Raw genomic sequence first — 19664 nt, 5'->3', positions numbered from 1 at the left:
CTAATAGATTTTTTGTAATTTGTTAAATTGATGTTTTATCAATAATTCTTTTTTTTTTAGGTCCACGACACAGGAAGACATCCACACTTGATGGTCAGTGTAGTGGAGATGTGTCGGTTGGATACTATGTTGGGTGACGCTGTGGTATTTGTGATGGCTATAAGAAGTGGGAGCTTTGCTTTTCTATTGATCACTAGATCGATCGATCAATTCTCATTGCTTTTTCTATTTTTGTGTTTTTGTATTAATCTTTTTTATTGCTATACAATGAGAATGTTCTTTGCATGTTTATTTGGATATCTTTATTTATTTGATGATATTAGTAATACATATATGTGTTGATGCTTATTTTTCATATAGAGAGAGAGAGAGAGAGAGAGAGAGAGAGAGGCTCTTATTACCCTAGGATTCGAAAAATTATCAAACTGGGAATCCTACTTTCAAACCTTTAACAACAGCTTTGTCTTCCTTATCACTTTGCCCATATATACATACGAAGCACGAGTCAACCCACCCACTAGAATCAAGAAAGGACAACATGTGCCAATTCATATTGGTTGGAGCTCCTGAATGAGTGTGATGTGGCTCCCAACCTAAGGCTGATCCCCCACATCACTAGGCACAAATTTTATGAGCTCCCCACCTCACTAGGCACAAATTTTATGAGCTGATTTGTGAAAAAAAAAAAAAACTTTGCAAAACTCTAGCGCAGGACCAGTTTCAATTAAATCTTCTTTGAGAAGAGAAGAAGAGAGAAGATAGATAGATAGTAGATAGTCGACAATGCTCAGAATGAACAAATAAAATACTGCTCGGTAGATCTTCATCATCGTCGAGCAACACGGCTAAGCTGGCAGAATCGACCTTGAGGCGAGTCCCCTCCCTTCCTTTTTTCTCTGCCCAAAACTGCTCTCACTCTCGTCTCGTCTCCGCGTGTACTGTGCAGCATTTCCCCGTCCGGCGCAGCGAGGATGGCGGAACCCAACACCAAAGTGGAGACGACAGCCCGCCTGGCCCAGTGGAAGATCGAGAACATGACCACCTGGTCCTACCGACGATCGGACCCTTTCAGAATCGGCCTCTGGAATTGGTACGTCTCCTTTGGTTGCATTCTGCTGTTTGAATTTGAGTGAGGGTGGGTGCTATTTGAATTACGAGCGAGGCAAAGTAATGCTTCCCCTCGAGATCATCACTTCTTGCTGAATGTGACATCTAGTTTGTCCAAGCCAGCCGGGTTTTGGGGTATTGTGCTTGTATTGTACTGTCCAAATTTAGAGAAAGCGTTTTCGTGTACATCAAATCTGTAGTTGTAGGCATCAAGTTTCGCCACTGCTCTATGGCTAGCTTGCAGATGGAGAGTTATGTGAAGAACAAACCCGAAAGTCGAAGGGGACAATCATTCAAAAGAAAAAGGGACTACTTTGACAACGAGAGAGTAACCTAGAAAGAGTCTTGAAAGGGAGAGCTACTGTAATGAAGGGATTCGATAAGATGGCCATCCTGCAGGGGCATACCAATGCTCTCTAGGTTGTAAAAAGTCTCACACAGGAAAGCAATAACTGGTAGCAGTGTGAATCCTCCCCAGTGCTCAAGGTTTGGGGTAGTGTTTTGAACAAGCACAAGCAGCAGGAGATGGTCTGGATAGCGCACAGGTGGACTGGGCAGCGCGAAGAAGTTGGGTGGTTGCACAGGTTTATGGCGAGCAGAGGAGAGGGCCGTACAGATTTGAATGTGGGATGAAGAAGGCTAAAAGAAGCATGATTATCAAAATAGGGAAAAGCATACAGTTAAAAAAAAAAAGCATGAGCGGCATTTAGGACCGAAAGGGGATTGTTTCACTTTATGGTTATGCCCTTTGGCTTTACATATGTCTCGGTCACTTTCCAAGCATTGATGAATAGGATATTGGCTTCCTTTCTATTCAAGTTTGTGCTAGTGTCCTTTGACGATATCTTGATTTATAGCAAGAGCAAGGAAGAGCACTTATATCATGTGCAACAAGTGTTTGAGATAATGAGGGAGCACAAGCTTTATGCAAAGGAGAGAAAATGTGTATTCATGGTCAATGAAGTGGAGTATCTTGGACACTTGGTGGGAGAGAAGGGCATTAGGGCTGATCCAAAGAAAGTAGCATGTGTCAAAGAATGGCCAACCTCTAGCAATACAACGCAATTGAGAAGATTTTTGGGATTGTCTTCTTTCTATAGAAGATTTATGGAGCACTATGCATCTATTGTAACACCTCTTACCGATCTACTAAAGAGGGAAGCTTTCTTTTGGAATGCTATTGCCGACAAGAGTTTCAATGAACTCAAAACCTTTCTCACATTGGCTTCTATTCTCGTTTGCCCGATTTCTCAAAGACATTTTATGTGAGAGCGGATGCAAGTGGAAGGGCTTGGGGCAGTTTTATACTAAGAGCATGGTGTCATTGCATTCGAGAGTAGAAAGCTTTTTGAGAAGGAGATGGGGTTACATGTATATGAGCAAGAAATGTTGGCCATACTTCATGCAATCAAGAAATGGCATCACTATCTTTATGGTGCACATTTCAAGGTGAGAAGTGATCATAGGGTGTTGAAACCCGAGAAGGACAATGTAGTTACAGATGCATTGTCATGAATGTGGGCTTGTACTATGACTTCAATTATGGAAGTGTATAGTGAATGGATGAAAGGGATTCAAGAGGAATATCTTATCAATGAAGCACTGTGCCTGGTAGAGCACAGTATGTCATTCTGAGGATGCATGATGAGCTATTGGGCGTGCTCAACGTCTATGCGCCCAACCATGCTAGTGCCAGAGCAGAGTTCTGGACTCAGGTTACGGATGCATTGCCAGAGGCCGCACATTGGTGTGTCGGGGGAGACTTCAACATGCTTGAGGACCCGGCCGATAGGGTGGGAGGCAGTCATGTTACAGTGCACAACACGGAGCTTGCAGCTTGGGACCGGTTTTGCATGTCACTGAGGATCACTGATGCATGGCAGCATGGGGCCTTCTCCCGCTCTCAGGACAGTCTTAGTTTCTCTCGGTCGGATCGCCGGCGGCAGGGAGGGACTAATCTATCACGGATTGCTCGCTTTTATGTGGGCGACTGGTTAGGGGAGCGAGGGGGCTCCGTCGGCATTCTCGCTGGCACCTCATTTTCAGATCATGCACCAGTTATCTTGACATTGGAGGAGAGGATACGGGAGCCCAGCTTGCAGTTGAGGATCCCAGAGAGGGTACTTACAGATCCCAGTCTCGCTGAGGACATTGAGAGGATCTGGCATGATAGTCAGTGCTCTGACCAGGATGCAGCAGGCCAGTGTGCCCAAGGACTCATTGAGCTTAGCTCTTTTCTGCATGCTGCAGCTTTGACACGGCTGGGAGAGATTCGCGAGCGGGAGCATCAGTTGAGACGCAGCCTTGCTTCACTTCAGCGCCTTCAGGAGCAGCAGCCTACATGTGAGTGGGTGGCGTCCCAGCTGAGCCAAGCACGCCAGGAGGTTAGAGAGGTAGAGGAGCAGAGATATGAGTTTTACTATCGTCGTCAGGTCTCTCAGTGGACGCAGCTTGGTGATAGAGTGACTGGGGAGTTTTTTGAGATTACTGGACCCCGCCATGCTCGAGCAGGAGTACGTCAGCTTGGTAGGCCGGATGGATCGATAGCTACTGAGTCCGGGGAGATCAGAGCCATTGCCACTGCATTCTATAGAGACCTGCTTTCAGCGGAGCCAGCCACTGAGGATCGGGATGCTTGCAGACAGACTGTGTGGGTCCATGTGCAGAGGAGGGACACAGATTGTATGCGTACAGTTCTTGGTGCGCCTCTTTCAGAGATTGAGCTTGCCGAGGCCTTGAGGGTCCTGCCGCAACATAGTTGCCCGGGGGAGGACGGAGTGACGCCGGTCTTTTTTATGCGCTATTGGGACCTTTTGGGGCCAGGCCTCCGCAGGGGCTTTCAGTATGTTTTGGACACTGGGGTGATGCCACAGAGCTTTTCAGAGGGCTTGATCTTTCTTATCCCCAAGGGGGAGGGAGTATCAGATGATATTCGGCATTGGAGACCTATTACGATCCTCAATACTGTCTACAAGGTCTTAGCAAAGGCCTTGAGTTTGAGGATCCAGCCCTTCCTGGGGGAGTTGATTCATGCTACCCAGACAGGATTCGTCAAGGAGCGCAGTATCCTTGACAACATCTTTACTTTCTGGGAGGCGACGGCCCGAGCTAGATTTCTTGGTGAGGACTTAGTCGTGATGCTTCTCGATTTTGAGAAGGCATACGATAGAGTTGATTGGGGTTTCTTAGAGGGCACTATGCTTTGCCTGGGCTTTGAGCCAGGCTGGATTAGAGGGGTGGCGGCTTTGTATTCCACAGCTCGTAGCCAGGTGTTGATTGCAGGAGGACAGGGGCTGAGTTTTGAGCTGACCAGATCAATCTGTCAAGGGTGTCTCCTCGCCCCTTTTCTTTTTCTCTTCTTTGCGGAGGCTATGAGCATGTATTTGACAGTAGAGGAGGTTGGTTTGAGAGAGGACTCCAGCTCCCAGTCCGGGGGGAGGACCTGCTCGATGCTGAGTTTGCTAACGACACGGGCTTATTTTTGCATGGCCAAGAGGCCAATCTTCTTCGGGCAGAGCAATCGCTCTAGGTTTTTAGTGCAGCTTCGGGAGCATTGATCAATTGGCGCAAGACAGTGGCCTTTTGGATCAGCAGCGCTCCCACTCCGGCATGGAGCCCGGACCCCGGTTTTAGATGGATTCCTCCTGGCACAACAGTGCGGTATTTGGGATGCCAGATTGGACTAGATTTGTCACCTGAGCAGCAGATTGCCCCGCTTCTTCTGAGCATTCGGAAGAAGCTTTTGTATTGGAGTACAGCTTGACTATCCTTGGCTGGGAGGGTGGTGGTGGCAAATCAGGTGCTGTTAGCGACCATGTGGTACATTACGTCTTGCTGGATCTTCTCGAGCTCTTGTATCAGCCAGGTACAGAGGCTGATCAGGAACTTTCTTTGGTCTGGGCGGGACGGTCAGCCAGCCCGGGCAAAGGTTGCATGGGCAGTTATTACACTTTTGCTGGCTCAGGGAGGCTTGGGCATTATAGATCCAGTCGATCAGAGTAGAGCCTTATTGGGGAAGCTTATTGTTCGGGGGCTGCTTCCAGGTGCAGAGCCGTGGAAAGAGCTTCTCTTGCAGCGGCTGCAGGCTCGGGCTTCCCCAGCAGGGGGCACTTGGGCACCAGAGATTCGATGGATCTTCATAGAGATGAGGAGGACAGGTTTCAGTAGAGGATGGGAGGACAGATTTGCTTTGAGCATCCTGAGAGCTTGGGAGCTGCTGAGACCAGGGCTCTCTTAGCGACCTCCTTCTTGTGTTGAGGAGCGGGCCAGACAGCCGCTCATCTGGAGCCCAGCGGTTCGCACAGAGCAGGGTCATATGCTGGGTTCTCGGCCTCGTCTAGCCTGGGGACCTTAGCGGCAGGCCCAGCACGTAGTTTTGGAGACTGGTAGGCCTTCTGCAGTCTCCCAGAGGAGATCCAGGTGGAGAGGCTGAGTCACTTCAGAGGGGGGTTGATTATGAGGGATGATATTCAGGAGGCACTCACAGAGGAGTGGTTCACGGCCAAAGAGGTGATAGTCCAAGTGGTAAAGTGTTTGCCTAGGACCGAAAGGTCTTGGGTTCAAACCCTGCTTGGACCCCTTGGCGGCACCTCTCATCCGCGCTCTCCATAAGCTTCCCTTTCGGCGTCGATCGTGTTCTGGCCGCCTTTCCCAGCCCCTCCGCTCTCTGTGGTCGAGTGTGCTCGTCGCCCTCTTCAGAGGGCCGCGTAGATGGTCTTGTAGCTCACGACACCAGCGTGGCTGGGACGTTGAGCGAGTTGTAATGTTAACTATTAGTAGGATCTCTCTCCCCGGAAAAAAAAAAAAGAGGAGTGGTTCACGCCTTTCGAGCTAGTGGCTCCACGGTGGATGGGAGCCTTTACACAGTTGGAGATCCTGATTGCTGTCAGAGCTTGCACTGAGGATGGCAGATGCCTATACTATGAGATTCAGGATGAGGGCAGACTTCAGAGAGTGGAGGTGGAGTCGCCTTTGGTTGCAGAGTGCACCTTTCAGAGGATACGGGTAGTGGCCGCCGCTTCTTGGAAGTGGCATATTGACCCCGACCCTGCAGATGTGCTCCCGGATTGGCGCATATAGGCATATGCAGCGCGCCCCTTGGCCCGGCTACAGTGGGACCCTGCGGCATATTTTGACGGCAAGGAGGATGGTCTCTCCAGCTGCAGCGGGGCACTGGCGGCTCTACAGGGACTCTCACAGGAGTTCCTGGAGGATTTTTGGGCCCGGCTCTGGGCTAGTCGACAGGCCTGCAGGATCTCGACTTTCCAGTGGCTGGTCGCCCACAGGGGCTCAGCAGTTGGCACTTGGCTTGTTTACAGCGGTCTTCCGGCGGCCTGCGTCCGATGCGGTCACCCTATGGAGACACAGAGACATTGCCTATGGGATTGCCCTCACGCGCAGCAGATTTAGCTACGGATGCTGCGTATTCTGGCCCCCCTCTCTCCAGAGGGTATGTTTACGTGGGGTGCCGCTACTTGGTCGACTTCGTCAGGGCCTGCTATGGGCTATGAGATGGAGCAAGACTGTTAGGCCATCAGATTCATTAGGGGCCAGCCTCGCCTGGTTCCGTCACCGGATTTCTCGTCTGCCAGCTGGACACAGGGGAGGGATTTACGATGGGAGCTCCTCAGCAGCCTCACCATCTGGTTCACCTGGAGGGCCCGGTGTTTCAGGGCCTTTGAGAGGAGACTGGAGCCACCAGCAGAGATTGTACGGGGGATTTGGCAAGAGTTGATCCACACCCTGCCAGGACAGTATGACCGCATCCGGGGCGACTCGGATGAGGCGATCTTGCGGCGCCAGGCCTTTCACACCACCTGGCGCAGCGGCCCCTTCTATACCCTACACACGGGATCCCCCCGTTGGCATTACAAGCCACCTGTTTGGCTTTTTCCCCTGCCTATTGTATGATTTAGCCCCTCAGTCCTTTGTACTGATGCTTGTATTTTGCAGCACCTAGGGAGAGTCTCCCGGGCTAAAGGATCTTTTCTCGGAAAAAAAAAAAAAGATCCGGTAGGAGGACAGCCGAGTTCCTCCAATAATCTCCGCAGCCATATCACCTCACATGAAGCATAACAAACTGCACGATACTCCGCCTTGGTAGAGGAAAGCGCCATAGTAGGTTGCTTTTTACTGCTCCAAGAAATGGCTCCAGACCCAAGTGAAAAAACACAACCAGTGGTCGAACGCCGTGTATCTGGATCTCTAGCCCAGTCTGAGTCAGACCATCCAACAAGAGTGCGTCCTTGGCCATAAAAGATGCCAAAATCCAGAGTGCCACGCAAGTACCGAAGAACTCTGAGAGCACACCGCCAATGCGGCTGGCGGGGTTTGGATGAGAAGAAACTCAATAAACTGACTGCGAAGCATATGTCCAATCGGGAGTAGGTCAACCATACCAAACAACCGACGAGAATCCGATACTGTCCCTGATCAGTCCCTGGAGAAGCATCAAGTGAAGAAAGCTTCTCACCAATATCCATAGGAGAAGATACTGGTTTGCACCCAGTCATCTGAAATCTGTCGAGAATCTCCGGAGTGTACTTCTGCTGAGAGAAGAAAATGCCCATCGAGGTCTGCCAAATCTCAAAGCCAAGAAAATAATGCAAGAGGCCAAGATCCGTCGTCTCAAACTCTGTCTCCAAAGCATCCATAACAGAACGGATCCGCACAGAATAAGAATATGTAAATATGATGTCATCAACATAGACCACAATGATAACAATCAACCCCCTCGCAAGGAGGATATAAAGGTTCGAATCTACGTGAGAACGGCGCAGGTCGAGCTTCTGAAAGAACTCATCAATCTGCTGGTACCAAGCCCGTGGAGCATGCTTTAGACCATATAAAGCCTTCTTCAGCCGGTACACATGCTCTTGTTTGCTCGGAACAACAAATCCTGGCGGCTGATCAATATAAACCTCCTGTGTAAGCTCTCCATTCAGGAAAGCCGACTTGACGTCCATCTAGAAAACGGGCCATCTATGATGTCCTGCAAGTGCAAGAACGGTACGAATAGTAGTCATCCGGGCCGTCGGAGCGAAGGTCTCATCGAAGTTGACACCAAGGCGTTGAGCATAACCCTTGGCAACCAACCTCGCCTTGTGCTTGTCCAAGATGCCATCAGCTCGGAACTTTGATTTGAAAATCCAATGCACACCAATCACCTTACGCTGCAGAGGCACCAATCACCTTACGCTGCAGAGGCCGAGGCACCAAAATCCAAGTGCCATTCCGTTCGATAGCATCCAGCTGTGCTTGCATAGCACGACGCCAAGGCTTATGTGAAAGAGCCTCGTCTACAGAAGTGGGATCAGAAGGACCATTAATGATAGTAGACATAAGAGCATAATTAAAAAACATGTTGCCCTCATGAATTTGTTTCCTTGTAACTGTGGAAGAACGCCGAAGAGAACCAGGTGGAGGAGTAGAAGGAAGCTCACGTAACCCAGAATCACGAACTGTCTGATAATACCAACCAGGTACAGATCTGCTCGAACTCGCTAGAGGAGGAGTAGGGTCATCATCATCTGACTGAGTATCCTCAGCTGGAGGTGTAATAGAAGCAGTGGGAGCAGAAGGAGGAGGAGAAGGAGGCGGAGACGGAGGTGAAGGAAGAAGAAGCTCACCACCCCTCTCTGAAGATGTAGGAGTCTCATCGAACACCACATCACGGCTCACAACAACTTTACTAGCGTGAGGATCATAAAGACGATATGCCTTGGGCACAGTGCTGTATTCGAGAAAAGTCATGCGCTGAGACTTTGAGTCCAACTTGGAGCGATGCTCCTTAGGCACATGAACATACACTGTACACCCAAATATCCGGAAATGAACAACGGAGGGCTTCTCACCATGGAAAGCCTCATATGGAGTTTTATCGGGAAGAGCAGCAGTAGGAGACCTGTTCTGAATGTAGACAGCAGTGGAAGCTGCCTCAACCCAGAAACATCGAGGTAATGAAGAATGCTCAAGCATAGCATGGGCCATCTCCATAATGGTCCTATTCTTCGTCTCGGCAACTCCATTCTGTGATGGAGTATATGATGTAGTAAGCGGTCTCCGAATGCCATGTACCTTGCAATATTGGTGAAACTCCTGGGATGTGAACTCACCCCCTCCATCGGTCCTGAGAGCCTTGACCGAGTGACTGGTCTCTTTTTCCACCTCAGCTTTCCAATCACACAAGTGCTGAAAAGTCTCATCCTTGGTCTTCAGAAAGAAAACCCAGGTATATTTGGAAAAATCATCCACCATCACGAGCATGTACAACGCCTTACTCAAAGACGTAGTACTCATAGAACCACATAAGTCTGCATGAATGAGAGCAAGTGATGTCGAAGATTTGTGTGTCACCTCCTTCGGAAAGGCGGCTCGGTGTTGCTTCCCCTGTAAACAAGAGGAACAAGCAGTAGACGGAGCCTTGATGGTCGGTAATCCCTCAACGTCGGTAATCCCTCAACCAACCCGTCCTTGGACGCTCGCTGCTGCAGAAGCTGATAGCTCAAATGGCCAAATCGAGCATGCCAAAGAGCAGAAGAAGCACTAGAAGAAAGCAGAGCGGTCAACTTGTAGAGACCACTATCTTGGACTCCCTGAGCCAAGATGCTACCAGTCGTCTTATCACGAATGGTAATCTCATAACGAGAAAAGATCACCTCCGCACCCTGAGCTATAAGAGCACTCACTGACAAAAGGTTAAAAGCCAAATCTGGAATATACAGTACGTCAGAGAAGTACCTCTTGTCCTCAGAACGGAAGATGGGGATAGTGCCATGTCCATGCACTGGCACAGAAGAAGAATCACCCAGAGTGATCTCGCCTGATCTGGCAGTGAAGTCCTCGAACCAATCTCGATGGGGTGTCATATGAGCAGTAGCACCGCTATCAACAATCCAAGACCGTGACTGAGAAGTCACAAGAGCAAGTATACGCCGAGTAGCTGCTAAGAGAAGAATGCCACCATCCTTCTTGGGTTGAGACACCGCCGTTGAGGAACAGTTCTTTGCTGCTTCATCACGCTTCTTCTTGTGACATTGGGGTGACTTGTGACCCTTTTTGCCACAATAATGACATTCAATGTCCTTATTCTTTGAAGATTTGTTGTCTTTATCCTTGTCAGAATCCTTGGAGTTCTTGTCAGAACCCCCTTTTCCTTTCTTTTGTTGATTCTTCCCTTTATCTCGTGCTGCTAAAGCTCCATCAGGGCCACCAGTGGTGTCAGTCCACTCCTCAAAGCGAGACTCAATCTGCATAACAGAGGGGAGAACTTCCTCCCAAGTAACTGAAACAGGATGAGAAGAAGAAACAAGAGACTGAAAGTATGCATCAAACCTCTCTGGAAGTTTGGAGAGCAGCCGAATAGCCATGTCCTCTGTGGAGATGTCCTTGCCACAAATAGCAAGCTCGTCCCGGAGATCTTTCATCTTCGAGATGAAAGCAGATAAAGATGGAAAGGCAGAAACTGATAAGTTCATAAGTTGCTTTTCCAACGCCAAAATCCGACCCGGAGACTTAATCTCATAGAGATCTGCAAAAGCCTTCCAAACTTCATATGCAGCATATGCTGTACGCACATGAGAGAGAACAGAATCCTGATAGTTCAACATCAGAAAGGAGAAAACGCGTCGATCATTCGACTGCCACCAAATATCAATCTGTGCCTGAGTCGCACCACCGAAAGCAAGGGTGGGCGGGGTGGCATTGGCCGGTGTAACAAGCCAATCCCAAAGATCCATGCCACGCAAGGCCGATTTCACCTTCACCTTCCATAGGGTGTAGTTGGAACCATCCAACTTGGCAGACTTAGCAAACATATGAAGAGAAGTCAGTGCAGCCATCACAAAAGCTTGGGCTCAATCTCAAAAAAACGCACACTTTGAAGAAGAAGTGTCCTCCACAGGTACCAAGAGTGCCACCAAAGCGTGCAACACCACAGACCCCCTCTGCAAAGGAGCAAGTCCACTGGAGAGGAAAACGCAGCATAGAAGGCTGCTGTCCTGAAGAAAAACAGGCCGCCTATGTCCAATCTCCACGTGGAAAGAAAACGCTGATCAGAATATACCTGATGGCTGCAATTGGTGAAGCCAATCTGGAAGAGAAGTGACCAGCAGGTGCTGTCCAGAAAACGCAGCAGCAAAGGGCTGCAAATCTGAGAGAAAACGTAGAGGAGAGGGTGCTGAAAACAGTGCTGAAACTGGGGCAGCAAGGAGGTTGCTAAACCAGGAGCGATGATACCATGAAAGAGTGCAGAGAGCGGAAGCAGAGTGGCACCAGGATGTATTGAACAGAGAATGCAAGAGAGAGAGAGATATGGAGAGAACTATGCTGGATATACTGAAGCAAAACAGTCCCAAGCAAGAGACACTACAAGTCTCATAAGTGAGGGAGCAAAATATGTACAAGACTGAATGAGAAAAGAGAGGCCAGCACCCACTATTTATAGTAGGGGAAGGCTGGCCGACTGGAGCTGCAAAACAGGCCGACTGGAGCTACCGGACATGGCTGACTAGAAAATGCCAGAAAGGCTGGGAAAAATCCCAAAAAAATACTAGGAAAGGGGTGGCCAGCCCACAAGCAAGGGCCATGCAAAAGGGACCAAATGGGCACCATAAAAGAGCAGAATCTGGGGATGAATGTGCTAACACTAATGACACATGAGTTGGATTAAAGCAAAACAAGATTACTTTATTTATAAAATGAAGCCTCTTTTATAGGCACATTACAAGCATATGGAGCCAAGCTTGATTCCCCCAAAATCCTCCACCACTATTCTCTCCATTTGACCCACTTTTCTCTCCCCAGAATGTAGGCCTTTTGCTAGATTTATGGTGGGTTCATTTGTTTCTACTCCCACTTGATTTATTTATGGCTTTCTGCCTTTTACAAAGCTTCAAGACTCTAAGCATTGACATTTGGCTAAATGATGACTCCTAGTGATGGGTAATGCTTGCACTCCCAACATTCTCGCCCTCAAGTGTTATTCATCCCTACATATGGATTTAACCTATTTGATACATTGATTTTCACCATTTTAATAATGGGTGATGTTTTACACAAGTAGAAGTTGGAGGTGGCTTAAAGACCATTTGTGCTTTTAGAATGTCCAAATTCCAGTCATCTTTAGCAAGGTTTGCTCCTTCTTCCAAGCTTGAGGCAGGTTTCCCTTCTTCTTCACTGTTTGCAAAGTTGGCTTGGCACTTCTTCCGCAGAGTCTTCTCTACGTGATTGGTCCTCCCGCAGTAGTTGCATTTGAGTTTCCCCTTTGCTGTGTTTGGACGTTTGGTAGGCCCTTCGTTGGAGTTCTTGTTGGAGAAGTGTGCTGCGTTGAAATCTCTCCCCCTTCTTGCTTGCTTTGGAGCTTTCTCTCCTCTTCTTGGAGTGATGTAATCACCCCTTCCAATGTTGGCTCTGGAATGTTCTTCAAAGTAGTGACAATGTGGCCATAGACATCATCGGGCATGCTCTCGAGTAGCACGGCTATGGCATCATCATCAGACATTGGTGCGCCAATGGCTGATTACTGGTTTATGAGACTTTTCATGTGATCGATGGGTGGCAAAAGAATCACGTGTTTTCATCTTTAACTTAAAAGAATTCAAATTTAAGTTCAATTTTTGAATTCTTTCCTTTTGCCCCAAATAGCTCTCAAGCTTCTCCCATGCATCAAATGATGATTGAAGATCATAAATGTGACTTGTGTAATATCACTTAAAGCTAATGCACTCATGGAGAATGCCTTATCTCTAGTAGCCCATGCAATTTCTCCCTCTCTAGTATTTGCTTCTTTTCCTCCATTGGCTACATTCCATATGCTCTCTCATTATTTTATTTTCATCAGCCGTGTATGGAATCCATGCCCATCAAACTTATCTAGATGCATGGAATGAGATGCCATGATGATAAAGAGGGTTCCGGTCTTACATCTTGGTGAATGATCCTAAGGGCAGGGTCTAGTGCTTAATACAAAAATGCTCTAGATCCCTTCACCATACAAATGCATATTTGTGCTCAAAAATTCAGAAATGATTTTGCATAATGATAATAGTAGGTTTGGATCTGGTTTTAACAATTTTCTTTTTGGGCTTTGGAGATTGAGACATTATGTAGTGAACAAATCACTGATTTGGAGAGGCATGATGAGGGTTATACTGATGAAGCAAAATGAAAACAACCTCATACAATGATGTTTATGATCCTTGATGTTATCTTGAAGCTCAAAATGCCAAGGATTAATTGGATTAGGGTATGCCAATTAATGAAATTAGCACTAATAACTCTTTGTTTTGATGCAGAAATTTGATCACTTTGGAGTGAGCAACTGGAGGCTTTAATAATAGGGTAAATTGATTTTGATGAAATAGGCATGTATGGCATCGGCTAAACCAATGATTAGAACCTTAGATATCCATAAATGCCACTTAATCACTCTGTCTCAGTAGGCAGTTTCTGAGACCAAAACAGAGGAAGAGATGATTAATGTAGCTGAATTATCCAACCATTGTGCACAAAACTTTGTGAATTTGTGAAGATCTTCCTTAGAGCATTGTTAAGAAGGGTGCATAGTGAGCTTTGGCAATGAATATGTGTATAAATGAATTACCCTTCTGTGCAGAGTTGCAGCGCTGTGCCCGCCTTCGCCTACAGAGTGATTTACTGGAGATTTTGGTTGTTGATGATGAGCTTTGTGTAGCATAGACTGGTCCTCTGCATGTTGGGAATGAAAGAAAGAGCATCATAGGTTGTAGGCCCAAAAGCACACAAACTGTAGAAAGCTGGAAACAGTTGATTATTGCTGATGAGCTTGAGGGAAGCCCGTAGGTGCTTACAAGCATAAGAGACTGTTGCTACAGCCAATACCTCCGGCAGATATGCAAGAATGAGATGAAAAACGAGGGGAAGGGTGAGAACCCTTATATATCCCTCTAGAGAGTTGGTCGGCCAGCTGTAGTAGGCTGACAGCTGTCCAGTAGCATAAAATGCTATAAAATGCCTAAAAAATGGTAGAAAATGCCTAAATAATATCTGCTAAATATGCCAATGCACGGTCTCATAAAATGACCAGCACAAGCATGAAAAAAGGTTATGTAGACCCTCTAGAGATGATATATTCCAACACCTCCTCTTGAGCGCCAGAGGCGCGGTCCAATACTAGCACGCTGCAGTAACACCTTCAAAGTAGCTCTCGGAGGTGAAGAGATCAACCACATTGTCCATGGTAGAACAATAGGCCAGCGGAAGAATTCCCAACTCGATCCAGTCCGTACAAAATGATAATGCACTTCAATATGCTTGGATCGTCCCCGTATCATAGGATTTTGAGCTGCTTGCCAGTGAGACCTTCGAGCAGCTGATGAGAACTAGCTTAGAACACTCATAGCATAGGAGATATCTGGACGGGTGTTCGCAAGGTAAAGTAATGAGCCAACAATTTGTTGGTACTCTGTGGAATCCACCAAGGGTGTATCGTCCTGCTTGGATAACTTGGCATTGGGATCCATGGGACAAGAGAGAGGTGTACAATCTGACAACCCATAAAGTGAGAGAAGCTTCTTCACATACTTTTGTTGAGAAATGAAGATACAGTCATCTTTCTGCCAAACCTCTAGCACAAGAAAATAATGAAGAAGGCCAAGATCAGTCATCTCAAATGTCTCTGAAAGCTTGGATTGAACCTGTGTGACCAACTCAGTATTTGAGCCAAAAAGGATGAGGTCATCAACATACAAAACAATGACACAAATATCCCCATAAGTGCTGTTAGCATATGTCCTCTCAAAGCCAAGAGATAACAAGAAGGCATCAATCTTTTGATACCAAGCACGGGGTGCCTGTTTGAGACCATAAAGAGCCTTCTACAAAAGATACACATGGGTGTCGTGTCCTTGAATGACAAAACCAGGAGGTTGTTCAAACATAAACTTCCTCCTCTAAATCTTCATTCAAAAAAGTGGATTTGACATCCATTTGGAACACGGGCCATTTGCAGCCAAAGCTAAAACAATCCTGATGGTGGTATACCTAGCTATAGGAGCAAATGTCTCATCAAAGTCTTCACTTGCCTTCTGAGCATATCCTCGAGCAACAAGGTGGGCTTTGTACTTAGTACCATCCGCATGAAACTTGATTGTGAAAATCCATTTCACACCAATCACACGACGATGTAAAGGCCGTGGCACCAAAGACTAAGTGTGATTCCTCTCAATAGAGGACATCTCTGCTTCCATGGCTTGCCACCACTGTGGTTGTGAAAGAGCCTCCTCTGGACTCTCAGGCTCATCGATCTCCTGGAGAGAACTCATGAGAGCATAATTCGTTGTGATGAGATGTGGAAGCTTGAGATGAACGGTGAGGTCCAGGGGTGGTGGCATAGATTTGGTTATGGAGCTGTGCATCAGTGAGACCAGAATCTCTAAAGAGTTGCTGAACCCACCGAGGTAGGCCAGCCTTCCTCTTAAAGCGTGATGAAGAACATGATCCATCTGCAGGAGAGGACTCATCTGATGCTGCTGGGAGAGGTGATGAAGTAAGCACTGGTGGGGGTAATCGCGGAGTCAAAGCAAGACTCGTAGAGGGACTGGGAGTTGTAGAAGCTGGTGCAACAGGAGTTGGTGGCTGTAAAGTAGCAGCTAGCACCGGAGTTGCAGCAGGAGGAGGAGTTGGATGTGGAAGAGGTATAAGATCACTAACATCTGTTGGGAATGGATCATCCAGAAAATTTGTAGAAGTATCAGGTGGAGAGGATTCGATACCAAACAAACGCTCATCAAACCGAGCATCACGGGAAATGATGATGTTACCAAGTCCTGAAACTGGCAAAAGTAGCTGACTTGTGAGCCAGAAAACATACCTAGACTTTGCGAGTGAAATCATCCACAAGAAGAAGAAAATATCGAGCTCGTCCAAGAGACTCAACTTCCATGGGTCTAGCAAGATCTACATGTATAAGCTTGAGTCTTCGGATTGCTCGATGAGTGGGGAACGCATCTCGATGATGCTTGCCCATCATGCAGGATGAGCAAATGTGTGAAAGAGACCTGAGCTGAGGTAGTCCGCTGACAACCTGCGTAGAATGGAACTTTTGTAAGGCAGCAATGGGTACATGACCGAAGCGAGAATGCCACAGAGAAGTATTTGCCTCAGAAACCAAAGCCATCAAGGGGGAGAAAAGTTGATGAATATGTGAGTCGGTGCGAGGGATCCGGGGAGAAAAGTTGGTGATCTTGTAGAGACCCCCTTCATGGACTCCATTGGCAACAACCGAGAGAGTCATCTTGTCGATCACTTCAATGACCTCATCATCAAAGTACACACCAAGTCCCTTCTGAGAAGCTTTGTACAATGAAAATAGATTTTTGGAAATCCGTGGTACATATAAAACATCATGTAAGGTGGTAGAGGAACCCAAAGAAACATTACCAACACCGGTGACAAGAAGCGAAGAGTTGCTGCCGATACGAATTGAAGAAGAGAGAGTTTGGTAGTCCTCCAAGATATGGGCTTGATTGGTCATGTGGGCAGAAGCACCACTATCACCAACCCATTCCACCGCTTCAGATGTGTCACTGACCCATACCCCTTCTGAGAAGTCATTGCTGTGATCACGAGGAGTGAATCCTGTGAAGAAGTAGAGGAATCTGTGAGACTGCCATGTATGCAACTTTGATAGATCCTCCTCTGAAACTTTGTCCTTGCCCTTATCTTTGGTGTTGTCCTTGTCAGATGCTTTAGAAGCATCCTGGGCTTTATACTTGGCGTTGCCTGCTCGAGAGTCATCATGACGAGCAAAGCATCGAGCCTCAGCATGACCTGTCGTGCCACAATAATCACATTCATTGCTTTTGTCCTTGGACTCCTTTGAATCGTGTTTATCCTTGCCTTTGTTTTTGTTGTTGTTGGAGGTGATATAATGCACAGCGGAAGAAGGGAAAGTGGAAACATAGGAGAGAGAGTGAGAGAGAAAGATGGAGAGGAAACACAGGTATAGACTTGCTCTCAATATCATCAACCAAGAATACATGTCCTGAGCAAGAGGGGAGAAAGCCTCGTATGTGAGGGGCTGCAGCAAACAATGCTAAGCAATGAAAAAAGGAGCGAGGGTATGCCAGCTATATATATGCCCAGAAGTAGGCAGCCGATCAGCTCACGACTAGGGAAAAAACCTCCATGACTAGGATAAAAGGTGCCCAGGACTCCATAAAATGGGGATAGCACACATTGAGTAGCTATGGTGGATCATAACATGAGGAGAGCTTGATTAGCAACATGATTAAAGACTAATGATGATGATTAAGGGTTAATAGACCACTAATGACATGTGTTGGATTAGAGCAATTTATTCATAAAATGAAGCCTCTTTAATAGGCACATTACAAGCATATGCAGCCAAGCTTGATTCCCCCCAAAATCCTCCACTATTCTCTCCATTTAACCCACTTTTCTCTCCCCAAAATGTAGGCTGAAGCCTCTTTTATAGGCACATTACAAGCATATGCAGCCAAGCTTGATTCCCCCAAAATCCTCCACTATTCTCTCCATTTAACCCACTTTTCTCTTCCCAAAATGTAGGCCTTTCGCTAGATTCATGGTGGGCTCATTTGTTTCTACTCCCACTTGATTTTGCAGAGATTCCTAGGGAGAATTTATGGCTTTTACTTGCTTATTGTCTTTTACAAAGCTTGAATGACTATTTGGGCTTGAATGACTATTTGGGCCAATACACATTTGGCTAAATGATGACTCCTAGTGATGGGCAATGCTTGCACTCCCAACAGCCTGATGGTTATTTGCTATTGTTTTCATAGAAATGCCAAGCTATCACTTTGCAAATTTAGCTTTGTAAGCAGAGATGAATGTTGTTACTATAAAGAGATCATTGACTGCTCTTTGTCTTCATTTGAAGTTTTGAATGCCTTAAAATGATACACCTTGTCAAGGCAAGAGTGAGTTTTCTCACTGTGAATTGTGTTTCAGGCATTTATCAATTGAAAAGAACAGGCATCTTCACATACGTCTTTTTCCAGAGGCCACACGTATCTCCCGAGAGCAGCCACCAGTTGCTACATTTGTCATGCGGGTACTAAATATGAATGGAAATCGTCGACCCATAGCCCATCCAGGTTCTAGAACAAATCTCTTTCATAAAATTTTGCACGCGCATGCACACATTGCTGTTCCACATTTCAAGTGAAGCACCCACTTGCACTCTTTGTAAGCCTAGAATTCTGTTAGGCCAAGAACTACTATCTATGATCTTTTCCCCCCTCTGTGGCGAGTTTATTGTGTGGAAATGGGGTTCAGTCGACTTTTGGAAATTTTTCCAAGTGCTGGACTTTATATCAAGGAATCAGAGACCGTGAAGGACAAGAGCTAAGTGCGCTTTTTAACATTGGCACTTGACAGCATTCTTCTATTTTGAAAAAAGAACTCGACAAGAGGTGACACCTTGATGACCTGTCACCTCCCCTTGGGATCTGACTTTGAGACTGTCACCTCCCCTTCCATGGAATCTGACTTCTTTGAGACTGCCCAAAGTGTTACTACGATGTAGCTCAATCCCCTTGCATGGTCCACTGCTCATCTCATCTTGCTTTGCTTTGTGGTGACATGGATTTATGTGAGACACCAACTCATAGCTTTCGAGAGTGGATTTGCGGTTTGCCAGAGGTGACCTTGACCTTCCTGTGGTGGCCCACTGGTTGATCCGTCCTCGGACAAGGGCTCACAGGGGACCAAGTGGACAGCTACAGGCATCCAAGTGCAGCGATGCACGTGACATCCCCTCTTGCTAAGCTTGACGACATGCTCGGCAATGTTGTTGGAGAATCTTTTAACAATGCAGGTTCTTCATGATAGAATTTTGCGTCAGCTTCTTAAGGGCTCATTCACATGGTTGGTCCCAACAATGTCATCCACAGTAGTGAAAACCTCTGAAATCCTCAATGTTTGGATTAAAAACCTGCACACTAGAGACAATAGATTTCAGAGCATTGTCAGGTTTGCCTTGGATGATTTAGGAAGCATCTTTGTGATGCACAAATAGTCATCATTCCATTCTATATGGGTTGTCAAAAGTTGAAACCACCTTACACTCAAAATCATGTCGGCACCAACCAAGGGTGTGACTATGAAATCTCATGTAAACTCCACCCGTGGGAATACCCATGTTGCACTTTGGGCAACAAACTTGACCTGTAGACTCATTCCGTCACTAAATCTGGTGGCTGTCTTGTCTTCTGGTGTCAAATCCAAGTGAGCTTGTTGAGCAGGCCACTCAGAAATGGTCCTCGGTGTTGTTGCAGTCAAACAAGACCACCATTGGGAGGCCGCTCGAAGTGCCACGACACTTTATGAGCTGTCCTTCGATACATGGAGTCCCCTCCTACTGACCATTATGGTTCTTGGAGGTTTTCTCTTGTGGGGTTTCGATCACTCGAGGGGTTCCTTCTTGCTGATCTTCTAGATCTTGAGGGGTTTCCTCCTACTGGTCTGACCATATCCTCCCCACCATAATGGTACTAACCATTAGGTTGGGTGGGGGAGGCTGTATTGGTTCGGGT

The 19664-nt window shown here is 46.9% G+C and overlaps 1 protein-coding gene across 1 annotated transcript in view; it reads left to right on the top strand.

The window, feature by feature from the left end:
• Positions 1 to 733: 733 nt before the first annotated feature.
• The window catches only part of LOC147621079 (BTB/POZ domain-containing protein At1g21780-like), a 44966-nt gene continuing 26035 nt past the window's right edge, over positions 734 to 19664 (top strand). Inside the window, exons 1-3 of the mRNA XM_086823779.1 lie at positions 734 to 870; positions 947 to 1090; positions 18079 to 18224. Coding sequence (XP_086679905.1) covers positions 972 to 1090; positions 18079 to 18224 — 265 coding nt within the window. The 5' untranslated portion in view covers positions 734 to 870; positions 947 to 971. The remainder of the gene's footprint in view (positions 871 to 946; positions 1091 to 18078; positions 18225 to 19664) is intronic.

This window comes from Cibotium barometz, chromosome 30, assembly GCF_041138505.1.
Source record: "Cibotium barometz isolate CiBa-2024 chromosome 30, ASM4113850v1, whole genome shotgun sequence".
In the NCBI taxonomy this organism is placed as follows: Eukaryota; Viridiplantae; Streptophyta; class Polypodiopsida; order Cyatheales; family Cibotiaceae; genus Cibotium; species Cibotium barometz.
Note: the sequence above shows the minus strand (reverse complement) of the source record. Positions and strands in the feature narration are given on the sequence as shown.